Raw genomic sequence first — 18,968 nt, 5'->3', positions numbered from 1 at the left:
CTCCAAAACCACCAACCAAGCATTTTCCATGCATGATGGCCAAAGAACCAAGATGTACAATTTCAATGGATGCAAAAACAAGACTCAAAAGCCATCACCCTATCATGCATGATCAAGGGCAATGGAGACCTAGAAAATGGCACGTTTTTATCACTTTTGAGTATGAAATGTCCCATTTTCCTTGCGTTCAAATTAACGTCTGATTTGAACACATGCAATGCAACACAAACATTCTTATTTTGCTCAATTTTACTTATCAATTTTTGTTTACACATTTTAGTCACCAAACCATCCTTTAATCAATTTGTCCATTGGTGAGTGTCCTCTAAGATGAAAGAAGTGTCAACCAAAGGATTATGTAAGGCAAGAGAGAGATCATGCTGTTGATAATGAACCCTCAAAAGAGGATTAAACTATTAAGAATGGCCTCAATCTCAAGCTTAAAGGATCCCAAGCTTGAAACAACCCTCAAAGCAAATAAAAGAGTAATGCAATAAGGGAGGTTACAGAGATTTAGGGGCTAAAATGGAGTGCAAAACAACACTAATAGATGCAATCAACTCAAACAAGAGGTGTCTAAGGCCCTAAAACACCATTCTTGTGAGGACTATTACACTACAACTATGCAAAATAGGACTCAAACGCACTAACCAGACTAAAATAGAGTTAAAACAGTCTATTTCAAAGGCTAAAACATGCTGGACTTAGGCTATAAAATGCTAGAAAAACATGCTAACATATAAGGCTAACTAAACATGCAAATAAGCTACAATGAGGGAAGGCTAACCCCTCCAATTTTGGACTTCAAAACATGTTTTCCACCACTGAAAAACCTCTGAAATTCAGTGTTGAAAAGGCCCCAAAATTTTGGTTTGAAAGTGATGAACAAAGGCACAAAAGCTTTTCAAGCAAAGAAAGAAGAAGGGTGAAACACCCCTAACTTAAAATGGCCTTAAACGACCACTTTTAGGCCACAAAAATAGAGATTTTTACAGTTCAAAACCAGCGCAAAAATAGTACAAAAAGATGGCCAAACAGGTATACAAAATAAGCTAGCAAAGACAAGTGTTATACCTCTTGAAGCCAAAACACAAATGAGGCAATAAATCAAGCCAATACCACCTTCTAGAGCTCAAAGAGGGTCCCAAGTAACCTCATCCCAAAGACAAGCAACTTTGGTTAAGAGTTGATAGGCAAACTTGAAGTGTATATAAACCTGTATGCACAAAAGTGAGAGAGAGAGAGAGAGAGAGAGAGAGAGAGAGAGAGAGAGAGGATTTTTAGAGAAAGGAAATATTTTTGCTCCCTAAATTTTCCTAACCTTTTTTAAGTTTTTCAAACCTTTGAAACCAAGAGAGAGACCCTCTATATATAGAAAAAAAGAGCCTTGGTCGAAATATCTAATTAAGGGACAGTTGGAACTTTGTGAAAACAACTGGAGAAAATATATGGGTTTTACACTAGTGGCCGGCAGGTGGCCGGTAGGCCAAAAGTGTGCATTTCCGGCCACCAGTGGTGTCTGGCCGGCCATCTGCCGGCCACCAAAAATCTACTTCTAGGCCCGACTTCAAATGGGCATATCGCCTTCATCTAGACTCGGTTCTAGGTCATTCTTGAGTGTAAATTCAAGCGTCGGAAGTCTACTTTCCAATGGAGGTCGCCCCACATCTAAATTCTAAGTGTACAAAGAGATATGCTTATTTTAGTGAAGGTTACCCATTTCTAGCTTAATCGGATTGATGCCTAAATTCAAACGGCCATATCTCCCTCATCTGGACTCGACTTTAGGAGATTCTTAAATGTAAAGTGAAGCCCCAGAAGTCTACTTTCCAATGGTGGTGGCCTCACATCTAAAGTCTAGGTGCACAAAGAGATAGGCCTAATTTAATGAAGGCTACTCAGTTCTCTCTTAACGATTTCAAGCCCAAGTAGTTTTCTTCCCTCTCCTCTATTTTTCTTCAACTCCAAACCTATAAATAAGAGGTTTTGAAAGATTTTTCAAATATTTCACCTCTCTTTCATGTATTTCCACTTTGTTCTTGCTCAGTTTACCGAAAAGTGTAACTTTTTGAACGAAATGCGGGCCTTAGAACATCGTAGAAGCACTTGGAAAAATATTTTGAAAGAAAGGATTTTAAGGTATAAAAAAGTTTTGGCCAAAATGGTTTTGGTAAAAAATGGGGTATAAGGTTGGGATTTAGAAGCTCTTCTTGCTGAAGAAATAAACCGTTTATACAGCATAACTTTCATCATCGAGTGATCAGTGGCACCCAAGTCTTAAGGGCGGTAAAAAATAGGGTGTCTACAATAAGGATGACCATGTAGGAGATCTCCATGAGATAGACCGCTAAGCGGAAGACCGACTGCCGTGGAAGACTAACACTACTAGAGACCAACTTCCAAGGAAGACCGCCGTAACAGACCAACCCCAAGGGAGACCCCCTTACAGAAGACATTCATAAGGATGACCGTTGTGCGGAAGACCGCCGTGTGGAAGACCCCCATGTGGAAGACCTCCACGTGGAAGACCATACATGAGATCTCCATGAGGTAAATCGTTGAGCGAAAGACTGACCCCTACGGGAGACCGACCGACCATCGCAGAAGACCACCCTCGCGGGAGACCGACCCCCATACGGAAGACAGACCACCATGCAAAAGCCCTCCATGCGGAAGACCTCTATGTGGCAAACCTCCATGCGGGAGACCTCCATATAGAAGACCACTATTCGGAAGCCAACCATGTGAAAGACCATCAAGTAGGAGACCCCCACCTGATCAACAACTTGAATCCCATCAACATCAAACGGAGACTAAGCAAACTGTAAGGCATATGCTACTTTCATGGCCTGTCTTGCATGGGCTCCACCCAAAAATCAATTACTACCTCGAGTGGGACCAAGTTGTTAGAATCTTGAAGCCAAATAAATCCACACAATTTCACCACAGCTGATTTATAAGTGTACGTGTGCAACGGTTCGGCCACATCTTATAAGACCGACCAAAATATTGAACTCTAAAGAAGGTCCACCGACATGGTCTAGAACGAGACAGCTCACCATTCACATGGAATCACCAAGTACCATCACATTAGATCAAGCAATGGCTCGTCAGTGTGTAAGAACACAATCACGTAACAAACGAGACACTTTTACTTTCCTTCGTTGGACTAAAGTTGCACTCGGGAATGGGGGATTACTGATGGACATGGCCTAAATAGGTGGCCCAGTGGGCCGTCCAAATGATTCCTAACCCAACTTAGGCCTAATGGCCAGACAAAAAGAAGATACAAGCCACCTCATTCCCTTCTGTGATTTCTGCAACATGACAACACGGCCATAGCTAGTTACAGATAAGTCGTAGGCTTACGACCAATAAGACAGGGTGAAAAGACAGAGACATGAGAAAAATCATGAAAGGGGCACGAGGGGCGAGGAGGTCCAAAAAAGGTATGAAAGATACAAGTAACTCTGTCTCTACTTCAGCTCTAAGCTTCCATTCATAAGTAAGATATTCATCTAACTTAACCATTGGAGGGTCCTCAAGAAGGAACCCCACCCCCTGGGTCCTTCTTACTGGACTTGGTGCAGGTACTACTAGGAAGACGAAGTTCGACCAACCCGTGGAGCATCCGGATCTTGTCTGACCCATCTCTCATCTGATAAAAGTGCATCATCAGTTAGTATCTCTAACATTTTTAAAATTTATTAAATGTAACATTTTTAAAATAAAGATATTATTGATAAATCATAAAATAATATTGATGGGGAATACAATGTAAAATTTATTTAATAAATACAAATACTCATATCATATGGAAATGTGCGAGCATTTTGTACAAATTTTAGTTGTTAATTTTTGAACCGTAACTGTTAGATTGTTAATGAAAAGTTGTTTTTGTTTCCTGATCGATTTGCTTTGCTTCGAAACCAAAACTTGGCGCTCGAAAAAAAAACCCCTAACCTTCCTTGTTCGTAAAAAAATTGATTGAACAATTCCTAGTAATTTCTTTGTTCGTGCGTTTGGAATTCAAGGTTTTGATTGTTCGGCGTGGTGTTCTTGGCGATGAAATCTTAGTTTTTGGTGTTCTGATCTGACGACCAAAAGAAAAAGACTGTGAAAGATAAAACCCCTAATAATTTAGGGATTTTGAATATGGATGCCAAGGACATTTTGGGATTGCCCAAAACTCCATTGCCTTTACCCCAGGAAAAGAAGTCCAGACCCTAGAAAGATTCTCAGAGAAAACCTGATGGCATTTCGGGTGAGGTACTTAACTACTTTGCTCTCTCGTTTCACTCAATTGTTTCGAATTTTCTTGATTGGGGGTGTTTTCGAATTTCAGGTTTACGCACTTACTGGTGGTTTGGCTTCTCTTATGCGTTCCATTGATGTTGCTCAACTAAAGCGGTGCACTCAATCAGAGAACGAGAAGGTTAGTTAGTGATTGTATAACTTACTCTATATTCAAATTTAGTTGAATAATTATAGAAACATGTTGGGTTGTTAGTCCTATTTTTTTTTTTTTTTTAACTTTTTTGTTCTTTTTTTTTTTGTTTTAAACAAGTTTTAGAAGAAGTTAGGGCTTAGAACGAATCAGTATTGTGTGTTAAGAGGACCAAATGTTGCTTTGTTAAGGTTGGGTATTCTTATATGTGACTATTATATTGCTTATATTTGAAGCATTAGGTTCTGCGTCATTCCATTCTTCAAGCTTAATATAAATTTGATTCCTTAAACGTGCTTATGGAAAATCACACCAAGTTGATCTTTTTGATGTATAAACATGTGGTGGAGAAACTTATGTGTTCACCTCAAATGAGTAAGTTGGTTCGCATCTCCTATAAGCTCATGTAGAGCAAAGACTGAATGAATGAATATACACGCAATATAACTATGTGTTGTCCTTTGATTGTCTGGGTGGCATTTCTTTACTATAAGTTTATCTTTTTCATGTTATGTTAGTGTTTTAAGTTCTGAGTTCCACTTATAGTTAGGATAATTTTATGAGAGCGCTTAGATTCTTCCTGCAAATTACATGGCAATGGCTTCCTTTTTCAAATTCAACTTGAAAAGAAAATTTGCAGCCTTACCACTGGGTATGTTTTTCTATCTGTGTTGTGTACATTTCCAAGGATCGTTAGTCAATGAGGCATTTGATTAACTTTTTTTGTGGCTCTTATATTTCTCAGGTCAGAGTTGTAAATGTTGTTCCTCCTACAGGTGACTATTCCTTTGCTAAATATAACAAGGTATACATAAGTACACTCGTATCTGCATGTAATATTCTATAACTTGTTTTGTTTTTCCTATTGACGAATTAATCTGTTGTTTATTTTGTATTCCTCTCCATTTGATACTTCAGTAATGTAATATGCTACTTTGTCTAGTGCAGTCTGTCAACATTGTCAAGTACACGGATCCATAAGGATGACCATACAGGAGATCTTCATGAGGTAGATCATTGAGCGGAAGACCGACCCCCGCGGGAGACCGACTCCCCTACAGAAGACATCCATAAGGATGACTGCTGCACGGAAGACCACCATGCAAAAAACCCCCACGTGGAAGACCTCTACGTGGAAGACCATACAGGAGATCTCCATTAGGTAGACCGCTGAGTGGAAGACCGACCCTTACGGGAGACCGATCCCCATACGGAAGACAGACCACCATGTGGAAGACCTCAATGTGGAAAACCTCCATGTTGAAGACCTCCATATGGCAGACTTCCATGTGGAAGACCTCCATAGAGAAGACCACCATGCGCAAGACCATCAGGCGGGAGATCCCCACCTGATCAACAACTTGAATCCTATCAACATCAAACGGAGACTAAGCAAACTGTAACTTGGCATTTGCTACTTTCATAGCTTGTCTTGCATAGGCTCCATCCAAAAATCAATTACAACCTCGAGTGAGACCAAGTTGTTGGAATTTTGAAGCCAAATAAATCCACACAATTGCACCCCAGTTGATATATAAGTGTACGTGCGCAACGGTCCGGCCATATCTTATAAGACTGACCAGAATATTGAACTCTGAAGAAGGTCCACCGACATGGTCTAGAACGAGACAGCTCACCATTCACACGAAATCACCAAGTACCATCACATTAGATCAAGCAATGGCTCGTCGGTGTGGAAGAACACAATCACGCAACAAACGAGACACTTTTACTTTCCTTCGTTGGACTAAAGCTGCACTCGGGAATGAGAGATTACTGATGGGTATGGCCCAAATAGGTGGCCCAGTGGGCCGTCCAAATGATTCCTAACCCAACTTAGGCCCAGTGGCTAGACAAAAAGAAGATACAAGCCACCTCCTTCCCTTTTGTGATTTCTGCGACATGACAACACGGCCATAGCTAGTTACAAATAAGTCGTAGGCTTACGGCCAATAAGACAGGGTGAAAAGACAGAGACATGAGAGCAATCATGAAAAGGGCACGGGGGCGAGGAGGCCCAAAAAAGATATAAGAGATACAAGTAACTCCGTCTCTACTTTGGCTCTAAGCTTCCATTTATGAGTAAGATATTCATCTAACTCAACCATCGGAGGGTCCTCAAGAAGGAACCCCACCCCCTGGGTCTTTTTTATTGGACTTGGTGCAAGTACTACTAGGAAGACGAAGTTTGGCCAACCCGTGAAGCATCCAAATCTTGTCTGACCCATCTCTCATATGACAAAACTGTATCTTCAGTTAGTTTTCCTAACATTTTTAAAATTTATTAGATGTAACATTTTTAAAATAAAGATATTATTGATAAATCATAAAATAATATTGATGGGAAATACAATGTAAAATTTATTTAATAAATATAAATACTCATATCATATGCAAATTTTAGTTGTTGATTTTTGAAAATGAAAAGTTGTTTTTGTTTGGGTCCAGCTGGTCTCAAGTTGAGATCAAGATTGGATCCGTCCAGTTTGGCTTATGGGGTTCATTTTTTGGGCTCGTTTTGATAATCTAAACCGTTCAATGTGTAGAACTCATCGAGTATTACGTGTTTGTAAAAATTCACGTTAATCGGATATCAATAACTATGTGATCAAATCAGTTATGTATAAAAAAATAGACAGTGAAACAATTAACGATTGATACAAAACTGTTTTGTTCACATAGCTATCGATATCCGATTAACGTAATTTTTTACAGGCATGTAACACTCGACGAGTTTTACATATAAAACAATTCGAATTATTAAAATGAGACCCGTGGCGGCCGGCAGCACGGTCCAGTCGGATCTTCCTTTTGTGTTTCCGATCGATCTGCTCTGCTTCGAAAACCAGAACTTGGCGCTCGAAAAAAAAACCCCTCACCTTCCTTGTTCGTAAAAAAATTGATCGAACAATTCCTAGTAATTTCTTTGTTTGTGCGTTTGGAATTCAAGATTTTGATTGTTCGGCGTGGCGTTCTTGGCGATGAAATCTTAGTTTTTGATGTTCTGATCTGACGACCAAAAGAGAAAGACTGTGAAAGATAAAACCCCTAATAATTTAGGGATTTTGAATATGGATGCCAAGGACATTTTGGGATTGCCCAAAACTCCATTGCCTTTACCCCAGGAAAAGAAGTCCAGACCCCAGAAAGATTCTCAAAGAAAACCTGATGGCATTTCGCGTGAGGTACTTCGCTACTTTGCTCTCTCGTTTCATTCAATTGTTTCGAATTTTCTTGATTGGGGGTGTTTTCGAATTTCAGGTTTATGCGCTTACTGGTGGTTTGGCTCCTCTTATGCCTTCCATTGATGTTGCTCAACTGAAGAGGCGCACTCAATCAGAGAACGAGAAGGTTAGTTAGTGATTGTGTAACTTACTCTATATTCAAATTTAGTTGAATTATTATAAAAACAAGTTGGGTTGTTAGTCCTTTTTTTTTTGTTTTTTTTTTTTTAAAACAAGTTTTAGAAGAAGTTAGGGCTTAGAACGAATCAGTATTGTGTGTTAAGAGTACTAAATGTTGCTTTGTTAAGGTTGGGTATTCTTATATCGCTTATATTTGAAGCATTTGGTTCTGCATCATTCCATTCTTCAAGCTTAATATAAATTTGATTCCTTAAACGCACTTTTGGAAAATCAGACCAAGTTGATCTTTCGGATGTATAAACATGTGGTGGAGAAACTTATGTGTTCACCTCAAATGAGTAAGTTGGTTTGCATCTCCTATAAGCTCATGTAGAGCAAAGACTGAATGAATGAATATACACGCGGTATAACTATGTGTTGTCCTTTGATTGTCTGGGTGGCATTTCTTTACTATAAGTTTGTCTTTTTCATGTTATGTCAGTGTTTTAAGTTCTGGGTTCTACTTTATGAGAGAGCTTAGATTCTTCCTGCAGATTACTTGGCAATGGCTTCCTTTTTCAAATTCAGCTCGAAAAGATAATTTGCAGCTTTACCACTGGGTATGTATTTCTATCTGTGTTGTGTACATTTCCAAGGATCATTAGTCAATGAGGCATTTGATTAACTTTTTTTGTGGCTCTTATATTTCTCAGGTCAGAGTTGTAAATGCTGTTCCTCCTACAGGTGACTATTCCTTTGCTAAATATAACAAGGTATACATAAATACACTCGTATCTGCATGTAATATTCTATAACTTGTTCTGTTTTTCCTACTGATGAATTAATCTATTGTTTATTTTGTATTCCTCTCCATTTGATACTTCAGTAATGTAATATGCTACTTTGTCTGGTGCAGTCTGTCGACATTGTCAAGTACACGGACGAGGAGTATGAAAAACATTTAACTGATCCTGTAGGTAGCATCTTAATATTGCTTCTTTCTGATTTGATTGCCACTGGGATTGAAAAAATTTCTTCTGATTATGTTGTAAATATGTATTTAAATGATATTCTTGTCAATAACATGAAAAAAGGAAGAGGTCCTTAATTTGAGTTTGTGTGTTTGTGCATATCTAAGAATAACTTCATTCTGACTTGCATTATCATGGTTTTAAGTGAGGGGGCAATACATCAAGTGTTCCAAGTGTTTGAAAATTTGATATGTCATAGTTTCTCTTTGCTCTCTTATTTTCGTGGTTGGAGTTTTTTCTTTTATTTTCTTTCGAGTATGAATTGACTCAGCAACTTCATCAAGTCGTTGTTTATGTTTTTGGGTCTTTAACATAGTTATGTGGAATAACCATTTTGATGCGTTTTTCATTTTTATTTTTATTTTTTAAGAAGTATTCAACTATGTGCTTATGATACATGTTTCTTTAGCCTGCCATTCTTTCAATAGTCTTGTTCTTGGTATTTGATTGTATATAGTGAATATGCATAAGCTCATATTTAATGTGGAAACCAACAAGCAAAGTATTAATTATGCTGCCAAATCCTGGTTAGTCTGTTCTGACTACTGATGCCAGTTGAAATTTTCTACAGAATAAAGGCCTCTTTGAAGAAGGGTTTACCAAATCTCACAAAATGGCCCATTCTGCATTCTTAACCGCACATTACACGTCTCGTTTCATCTTTTCTTTAGCCAAACCTTATTCCTACACAAAATTTTCACCCTTTATCGGATGTGATTGTGGTCAAACGGGATAGTTATTAAATAATTTAGATACATTCTTGGATTTCAAGTTCTTTTTGATCAATTAATTTGTATTAATTCTCTCTTTGCCCCCCCTTTTGATAGTTTCATGAGTACAAATCTTCTCACTTTGTATATTCTTTGTTAGATGTGGACCAAGGAAGAGACTGATCAGCTCTTTGACTTATGTGAACGGTTTGATCTCCGCTTTGTTGTTATTGCTGATAGATTCCCATCATCTCGGACTGTGGAACAGCTGAAGGATCGCTATTATAGTGGTATTTTAACCATCTTCTGTTGGTTACACTTTGTTTCTATGCCGTGTTGTTCATTTCATATTTTGATATTAATGGTTCAATCCGTCATTCGTTTACCATGTGATAGTCATCATAAGGTTTAAACTTCTGATTGTTGTCTTGATTAATATGGCTATCTCTGTGTGTAGCTTCTCGTGCCATCTTGATTTCAAGGGCTTCATCTCCTGGTGATGTTTCTGGACATCCTATTGTTAAGGTTTGATGGCATTATGATGAAAGTTTTTACGATGACATACTACTTTATGACTTTGTAGTTTCCCAATTTCACTTGATGTATTTCCTCTTAGGTTATCATATCTAAGTGGTCAATTTTTGTTTCTTGGTAATTTTAAGTTTTTTCCTTTGTGTAGGAACCATACAATGTTTCACAAGAGATTGAGCGCAAGCGCGCATTATCCATGGTCCTTTCTCAAACAAAACAGCAAGAGCGCAAGGATGCTGAGGTTTGAAATTTGCTCCTGCATCTTTGACTTTTATTTGTCAACATTCTTGCACGGTCTTCATCAGCATCTGGACTGACTAGTTTATCCAATGTTCTTTATTTTTCTTCTTTTATTTTTATTTTTATTTTTTATTTTTAGGTTCTTGCTGAAGCAAAGAAAATATCTGAGTCACGCATGGCTGCAAGGGTAAGTCTTATGTTGGACTAGCTATTTTGTTTCTTAGCATTACAAATGGAAGGAGAGAAGTACTCATTTAGATAATAATGTACTCTAGTTTCGTGACCTCATGCGTGTTTTGTATGATTTCTTTCTATATTCTTTCTAAAGGTGAAATTTTCACCTCTTGACATGCTCACTGTAATTTCCTGCGTTGCAGTTCCATCTTCCTTCCAAACTTCTGCTCCTTGCTTCCAGTTTCTGTTTTAACTTGTTGCACTCTCCATTTTCTCTGGTTGCTATCCTGTTTCTCTATGTGAAGCTTATGTAATTTGCTTATTACTTTCTCATTTTGTGCATCTGATGTAGGACATCACACTGAGAAAGTTTAAAAGCTCGCTTTTGTTGACTTGTGTTCTTGTTTCTAACTTGATTGAATCCATAAGACCCATAAATAAATACCCTGATACATAACTTGACCAATGCCACAACCAATGGGTATCTCCTATATATAGCCCATGTCCACTAAATTTGGAAATTGCCAAAGCATCCCTGACCTAAAAGACTAATCACCAAACATAGATAATATAAGAATAAGCATAAGACAAGACCTTACGAGGCTAAATCATGGTTATCCAAGGTCCCGAGTGGGTTACTCATCATCCAATGTATGCTAAATCAAGGTTTGGGCCTTGGAAACATCTCTTTCATGCCTCCTCTTGTACACCTTAAGTTGTTGCCACTTGTCTCCAATGTATCTTTTAATTATGTTTCTTTTTTCAGTAAGTGTCTTTGTATGAGCACTAGAATGCATGTGTATGCTCTATTTATTGTCCTTTCAGGGTGCTGAAGAGTCAGAATTGCCAGTCACATCAAATGTTGGTGCAGAAGGTACTGAAAGGGCTATTGTTCCTGTTGATACCACATCACCTTCTTCCAGTGTTCAGTTTGCTTCTGCAAATGTTGCACCTCCAACTTCAATAGCCGAGAGTGCCTCTGTTGCAACTTCTCTTCGCGTGGTTCGTTTGATAATTCAATTTTCCTTACGGTTTTTTCTTGTTTTAATCATTTATTTTTCTATGCCTCCCTCCCTCGTAATCTGGGAGAACATTTTTGTATGGTCTCTGCTTAGCTCACACTGTTCAAAGGTTTTTCTTCTTCTTCTTCTTCTTCTTCTTCTTCTTTTTCTTCTTCTTTTCTTTTCTTTTCATTTGTATGCTTACAGCTCTATATATGTATGTTTCATTAAACGGTTGAATAAGTCATGTATATCATGTCTAACTCTCTGATAGTTATATTAAAAATAATAATAAATAGCTTTACTGATTGAGAAAGTTTTCAGCTCCGGGTTTACACTAGAACATATGCACTTGATCAAATGGTACAAGCTGCAAGCTCATCTGCTGGACTTCGGACCATCAAGCGGGTTGAGCAGACTTTACAAGATCTTGGGGTATGTTTTTGCTTGCTATACTATTTATGTCTCTTGGTTGAACTTTCAGTGTCATGTGAGCATGATTTTATTTACATAAACATATAGATAGTCATAGTGTTGTTAATATAATTATTAAAGTTGTATTCTATCTTTACCATGGGAATTCTAGTACAAATTATTTTAGTATTTCTTTTCATTTTGTTTCAGAACAGGTTGCTTTGACACTTATGGTTTTCGTTCGCATGTATTTTTATGAATTGTAGGAGAACATCTTTTTGCCTGCTATATTATTCCTTTTTCAGTGTTTTGACCTAAAATAATATTACATCACTAGGCTGTTCATCTTCCTCGTTTGTCATTTATATTAGATGCTTATTAATCTGCCATATTTTTGTTTGATTTAATATTCTTTCTCTACCCCCTTTTATGTTTGAGATGTAAAGTGGATGTATTAGGGTTCTGCACACTTGATATTGTATTGAGATTTAATCCAACAGTGCGGTGATGAAAGATTATGGGATAGACATAGAGGGGTGGGTGGCCGGGCGGGGAGGAGAGCAAGTGATTATCAGGTTTTCTCACAATTTATATTGTAGTGAGAGTTAATCCAACAGTGACAGTGAGAAAAGATTAATATGATGGATTTTATGTGTATTTGATATATATTATACTATATAATATGCTCATTGGTTTGACTGAGACCACAGTTTAGGCTTGGCCCAAACTTGTAGCGTAGCTCTTTACACTGCCTAACTCCAAAAGTCCAAAAGCTTGAGTTGCTCAAGTTGGCCTGCTTGAGGTGCACCCCTGTTGTAACCATGCCTTCTGGTCTTCTGGGTGAAGCATGGCAGATTATCTGTAACTTAAGCTTCGGATACTTCTCCTTTTTTGTTTCCTTATTGCTTAAAATTTTCTGTTTCCTTATTGCTCCAAAGCCTAACATAGTTTTTAAATTTTCAGGAAATAATAAAAATATTGTTCTTCATTAGATGTTTCTAAACATGAAAGGATGTTGTTTCAGAATTTGCTATCTTATGGTGTCACTTCTTAGACATTTTCTTCCATTAAAATGCTTCTTAATAAGCAATCGTGCCCTTTCCTTTCACAGGTTAATTTGAAGCCAAAGGTTCCAACCAAAGCTGTATGTGCAGAGCATCTCGAGTTAAGAAAAGAAATATTGACTTTATTGAATCTTCAGAAACAGGTACTTTTACCTAAGGTTTATCTTGAATTTATATCTTTTTTCATTGTTCAAAGATTTATATAATTCAAGTTTGCAAATGTTCTGATGTGCTTTGACTGATATTTCAAGGTTATGAATTTTCTTTATCGTGCTTTACCTTTTTATAGTTTATGGAATCCTTGAAGTAACTTTAGGCCATGTTTGGATCTTGGATTTATTGAGGGAAAGCAAAATGAAATATAAAAAAAAATATGGGAAACGATACTGAAGTGAAAGGAGTTAAATTTATTTATTTATTTTTGTTGGCTTAGAAAATTAATAAGAAATGACTGTATATGTGGAAAAACTTCATTTTTTTTGTTTGTTTACCCATAAAATTTGAATATATATAAGTAAATTCATTTCCCTTGACTAGTGTAAGATCCAAATATAGCAGTAGCAAAACTAGAAATTGGGATAAAGTTGAGAATAAAATTTTATGGGCATGAGATACAAAAAAGTGGTCATTTTCAATGGGCCAATTATTAAGGAGGGTGTGACCTATAGCTTAGGGTTAGGGCAGCATGGTGAAAATGGAGAAATGCATCAAGATTGTTGTGTAATCGAAGAATTCCTATTAAGTTGAAGGAAAAAAAATTTATGACTGCTATAAGACCTACTATGGTGTACCAAATGTTGGTGGTTAAGAGAAAAACATGTTCAGAAAATGTGTAACAAATGAAAATGTTTGGATGTATGAGCGATGGAATTCCTCGTTGGCTGTCTATGAAATATTCGTTTAGCAGTAAATAGGTTCTTATATAGAACCATTCGCAGGCGCAAATGGTAGCATAGTTGTGTAGTCATTTCAGCTAACCTAGCTTCCTCTGCCCCTTGGGACCAACAAGGAATAGTGGTGTTAAAAGAAAAGATAACGGTTGTGTTTGGCAAGCACTAGAAATGGATTTCTGAAGCGTGGACATCCTTTTACCTAAAATATATATATATATATATATATATATATATTCTTGTTTCAGGAGATTTCTAAATTGGACTTCTACTAGAAGTGCAGTCTCTCTCTCTCTCTCTCTCTCTCTTATTTGTAGTTTTTCGTGTTGATGCTATTAATCATCTTTGACATCTTGGGTCCTTGTCTGTTTTGTGATCAGTTGCAAAATAAGGAGGCAGAAGGTTCATCTTATCGTGACGGTTCATATGCTGAAACACCAAACACACCTAAGGTATGTGTGTTGTTTTAGATCCTGTTTTTTACATTTCACACACTCTTCCACCCAGTGTATTTACCATCTAGTTGTGAGAATATGCTTACTTCCTATGCTATGTGAAAGTCTGGTTTCTATATGTTAACAGCATTTCCAACGTGTTGTTGATCAGGACCGCACATTCATTCCTGAGCCCTTTAGTTTCGGAGGTAACATTTTAAGTGATAAGGGCCATTTCATCTTGGCCTTCTTTTTATTTATTAATTTATTTTCGTTTTTGTTTGTCATGTTCAATTTTTCGGATGAGATCAATCTATATATTTTTCCATTAATTTCAATGTCATTGAAATTTCAGGGGAAAGAGTTGGTAAAAGGGACCAGAAGCGGAAGGTACACACCTATTCTCTGTATTTCATTTCATGCATCCCAATGTATTTTATGTCTGGTTCTTTTCTTCAGAATTGGGGAATGTTAACTTTCTTGACAATATTGGTTTTCTAGGCACCTGGAAAGTTGTCAGATGCTCCATCATCACCAGCTCAGTCTAATAAAAGGCCTCGAAAGTTAAAGGCTTCTGATGGATAATTGGAAGGTAATTTTCATGGTCACACGCTATCAATTTATTACTATTATTATTATTATTATTATTTTTTTTTTTCAAGCTCCATGATTCAGTGAGTCATCAAATATCAGTTAAATGATCAGTCTAGCATATCTATGATTCTTTAATTCAAATACATATGTTCAGAAATTATACTTGAAATAATTGCTTTGCTCAGTGCAAGTATTTTTTTACTACTATTGAATTGAAGTAGTGCTGTGTGTGTTTTTATAATGTTGCAAGAGCAGGCTCAAGATTAGCCTCCCAAAGCCTCTTGTGGGTTCAACTTAAATAGGCAAGTTTCAGGCGGCAACATTGGTATTAAGGCATGCGAGCATGTCATAGCCTAACGGAATGAGAAGCATGGACAAAGAAGTGGCCTCTGCTGTTGCAAGATTAGAAATCTCACAATGTGAATGATTGATGATCTGTGTTGTACAAAGCACCACCAGAAACTGTTAGAATGGTCAACTACTTCCATCCCTACATCCTCCAATTCATTAGTTGTGTATGGCATTAACTTAAAATAGTTTAATCTTAATACATTCTGTTTGAGAACAACTTTGGTTTTTACCAGAAAATTATGTTGTGATTTCTAACGCCTTTTATTGAACTCTGTTTTACTAATTAACTCAAGGGCAGTAATTTTCTCAGCTAAAATGGTTGAACCTACAGCCGGTCCTGTCTCCAAGACAGGGAGTCTGCACCTCTCATGTGAAAATAATAATAACAGAGTTGATGATTTGCACAGAGTTGTTTTTGGTTCTTTCGTCCCGTCCTGGCCCGGCCCAGCCCAGCCTCTGTGTTCCTCTTTTACCATGCATATTAGGAAAGGCATTGGGAAGGGATTTGGCTAGTATTGCAAAGAACCAAGTCGCGGGCCCGAGGTCAATTGGAGTACCAAGTCAGCTCTAGGCAGTTTGGCAGTTAGGGGTGGTAAGCGAGTCAGTCTAGCACAATCGTGGATTGTTTAAATTTAAATTTAATTTTTTAATAAATTAAAAAATGTATTTAAATTTGATTAGTTTATAGTTTGGGAGTCAGATTTGAGTAGAATAATGGGTTCTTAATTTGATAATTTAACAATTTTTTTTATTAATGTATTTAAATTTAATTTATTTATATTTTTAGTTGATTTTAAATTAAGTTCAATCATGTTGATTATCGAGGCTTTTCCCAAAATAGGCTAACCTATTAACTTATTTTTCAAACTAAGTTTAGTTTGGTCGAAATTTCCAGAATAAGCTGAAGTGTGTTTACAAAACACACTTTCAGCATGTTTCTGGCCCAAGCGCACAAAATGAATAAAATCAAAAAAACGTGGTTACAAAATACACTTTTAATTAAGAAAACGGTGTTCCTATTAGTGTTTTCAGCTTAAGTGAAAGCGCAATTTACAAACACGCTTTCAACAGAAAGCGTGATTCGTATCACGCTTTTAAAAAAAATATGCTTTTAAAAGAAAGCAAGGTTTGTAACCACGTTTTTAAAAGCTCCTGATATTAGTAAAAAAATTGTTTATTGTTATTATTATTATTATTATTATTATTATTATTATTATTACTATTATTTTTTTGATTGATTTCTCTTCAATCCCTATTCTATAATTTACTCAGTCATCTTTTAGATCTTTATATATAAATTATTCATATAAAATATCGTATTGATAAATAATCTTAGCTACCAAATTTTATTATTTTAATATTTAAAAATAAATTATGTAATTTTGCAATTATGTTTCTCATCCATTATTTAAAAAAAAAAAAATTGATAAAATTATATATACGATTATCAGATCAATTTTATATTTACATATATAATTTATACATAAATTTTTTAAAAAATAAACAGCATGAATTGTCTAAAGAGTAGTGATTAAGAGCTCTAAAACTAGAGTTTTGATTTAAGCTGTAATGATGTGGCATAAAAAAATAAAAAGAAAACCACAAACAAGCAAGCATAAACATCATATCAAAGATTATTAGACTAAGATTTTACCATTGAATCAATGATCACCGCTTATGACTTTAAAAATATAAATGTAAAAAAAATATGAAAAAATATAAATTAAATATTTGCTTAATTTACCTGATTATTTTGTTTTTTTTTTAAAATTTTTATTTAAATTTATAATTCAAATATAATTTAAAAAAGATCGATGATGGACAAATAAAAAATAAAAAATAAAAAATTAAAATTAAAATTAAAATTAAAAAATAAGAAGAAAATAATGGCCTCGAGACAAGCACCCTCCCCAGAGAACATTTTGCGTAGTTTCGGAGAGATTTTGTCGGGACTTTTCTCGAACTAAGCCCCTACACTAATTTATTTCCCAAACTAAGCGTACTTTAACGGACTTTTCGAAACTAAATATTTGTTGCCAAGAAATATTTAAATAAAACTTCACATAGCATATACAAAGTATCTAATTTGCTAATTACTACTATGAACAGGAAAACAAAATAAAGGTATGACTATAACATTTATAACACTTTAGAATGACGTAGCTAGTTCAAACATAAGTATCTCACAAAAATAATTTGTGGAAACATTCAACATAACACAGTACATAAAATAAAGCGACGAGTACAATACTTAATAGTTACATAGACAAATATTAGACAAACCATTCACAAACTCATTGTCGAAAGAGTTATTTTAACACACACAATACATAATTATGGATAACCTAATATAATTTAGTAGACAGATAGACGCCTAATCCTCGCTCAAATCGGCAATCTCAGAGTCCAAACAATCTGAGAGCTCAAGGTCAGAGAGAAATGCAGGATCCTCCTTGACAGCCTTGGTAGCTTCGCCATTTGGTGCTTTTCGTTCTTCTTGGCATTTGACTTAAGTATAGATAGTTTCATATCGCGGGCCGACCTACGGCGCATTTGAGAAATCTCAAGTCATAGTCTTTTACATAGTCGATCAACATTATCTGGATCTTCCTTTTGGATCTCAACTGAATGTGCTTTTGGTACCTTCAGTCGATTTTCCCGTCATAATCTTTCCATTTGCACGCGCTCTATAAATAGTGCAGGCCACTTCAGAAGTTTAGCGTCTACTAAACCATATCCTGTTTGATTAACAGATGGATCCTCCACGAAATCACATGGATCTTGATAATACTTGGGCATGATAAAATGTCGCTTTCCAAACCTATCATGATGAGCACAAGAGGCATCCAACAAAGCAAACGGTGTTTCAACTTCAGCATCGCCACTTCCCCTTCCCGTTCCTCTTCCTCGGCGTGAACTCTTACATCTTTTGAAGTTCCTACTTCCTACGAGTCCCCTTCCCGTTCCTCTTCCTCATCGTAAACTCTCACCTCTGCGATTCCTACCCCCTGCTGTGAATGTATACTCCATTTGATTTTTTCTCAATAAATGAATGATAGTTTCCTAGGGAGAACTAAGTGGAAAGGTTGTGTGTTTACCATCACTCCTTCAGTCCTTTATATAATTTTTTGTCAACACTATTGCCATGTGGTCGTATTAATGTGATTAATAATTCAAATCTGATATGTGAGGAAAAAACAAAGCATCTAAGTCGCGCTGCACAAAGTCACATGCCATTAAAAGCCCACATATTTATGAGTAACAAACAATCAATGCTAAACACGCTCCACACAATCAGTACTTCAATCGTTACTCAAAGGTGACTACTCACTTTTTCAAAAAAGACCAATCATCCGTATGCTGTTTACTGTGGCCATGTGAACTTGGCCATTTCATTGAGTCATTTAATTTATTACGTTTGTTAAAGTCACTGTATCACTGCATCACTGCATGATTGAGAAATGTTGGACGTATCACTGCGACGACTTTGACGAGACTACTCATTGTATGAAAAAGGCAAGAGGTCATACCATAGCTACTGTGTCCATGTGAACTTCAACAATTCATAATGGGATGAGGGGGTGTCAGAACAAAACAACAAAACAATTAGACCCTTTGTGTTTAAAAAGCCACCCTATGCATCTTCAAATAGATTCATAAACCTTGAAGAGAAAATATTATAGAGTTGAAATGTATTGAAGATTAATTTGTAGTAGAGTACTTATAGATGGGTTTTTCGATGT

At 36.3% G+C, this 18,968-nt stretch overlaps 1 protein-coding gene and 1 long non-coding RNA gene across 3 annotated transcripts; both read left to right on the top strand.

Moving 5' to 3' along the window:
* The first annotated feature begins 5,033 nt into the window (after positions 1-5,033).
* On the top strand, positions 5,034-5,503 carry LOC114319385 (uncharacterized). Its single transcript, XR_014344246.1, has 3 exons — positions 5,034-5,099; positions 5,193-5,252; positions 5,396-5,503. It is a non-coding gene; the product is annotated as an uncharacterized LOC114319385 (long non-coding RNA).
* A 726-nt stretch (positions 5,504-6,229) lies between these two features.
* Positions 6,230-15,508, top strand: LOC114317017 (SWR1-complex protein 4). Of its 2 annotated transcripts, none has more exons than XM_082894336.1 (17): positions 6,230-7,632; positions 7,709-7,798; positions 8,346-8,411; positions 8,505-8,564; positions 8,708-8,764; positions 9,693-9,822; positions 9,990-10,057; positions 10,212-10,304; positions 10,443-10,490; positions 11,303-11,479; positions 11,803-11,913; positions 13,004-13,099; positions 14,227-14,298; positions 14,429-14,489; positions 14,636-14,670; positions 14,782-14,872; positions 15,130-15,508. In XM_082894336.1, the coding sequence occupies exons 1-16, from the start codon at positions 7,519-7,521 to the stop codon at positions 14,863-14,865; spliced, it is 1,362 nt and encodes a 453-aa protein (XP_082750462.1). In that variant the 5' UTR covers positions 6,230-7,518; the 3' UTR covers positions 14,866-14,872; positions 15,130-15,508. The 2 variants fall into 2 exon arrangements, with proteins under 2 accessions (XP_082750462.1, XP_082750463.1); XM_082894337.1 differs by having other exon boundaries at positions 7,197-7,632; positions 14,453-14,489.
* Positions 15,509-18,968: the final 3,460 nt, after the last annotated feature.

This window comes from Camellia sinensis, chromosome 11 (assembly GCF_055761805.1).
Source record: "Camellia sinensis isolate YWXY chromosome 11, ASM5576180v1, whole genome shotgun sequence".
NCBI classification, from domain to species: domain Eukaryota; kingdom Viridiplantae; phylum Streptophyta; class Magnoliopsida; order Ericales; family Theaceae; genus Camellia; species Camellia sinensis.
The sequence above is the reverse complement of the archived record's forward strand: the minus strand, read 5'-3'. Positions and strand labels throughout refer to the sequence as shown.

Coding starts and splice junctions, on each gene's coding strand:
- LOC114317017 (XM_082894336.1), top strand. CDS start 7,519: ATGGATGCCAAGGACATTTTGGGATTGCCCAAAACTCCATTGCCTTTA. Junction 11,914..13,003: donor AGACTTTACAAGATCTTGGG/GTATGTTTTTGC, acceptor TTCCTTTCACAG/GTTAATTTGAAGCCAAAGGT. Junction 14,490..14,635: donor TGAGCCCTTTAGTTTCGGAG/GTAACATTTTAA, acceptor TTGAAATTTCAG/GGGAAAGAGTTGGTAAAAGG.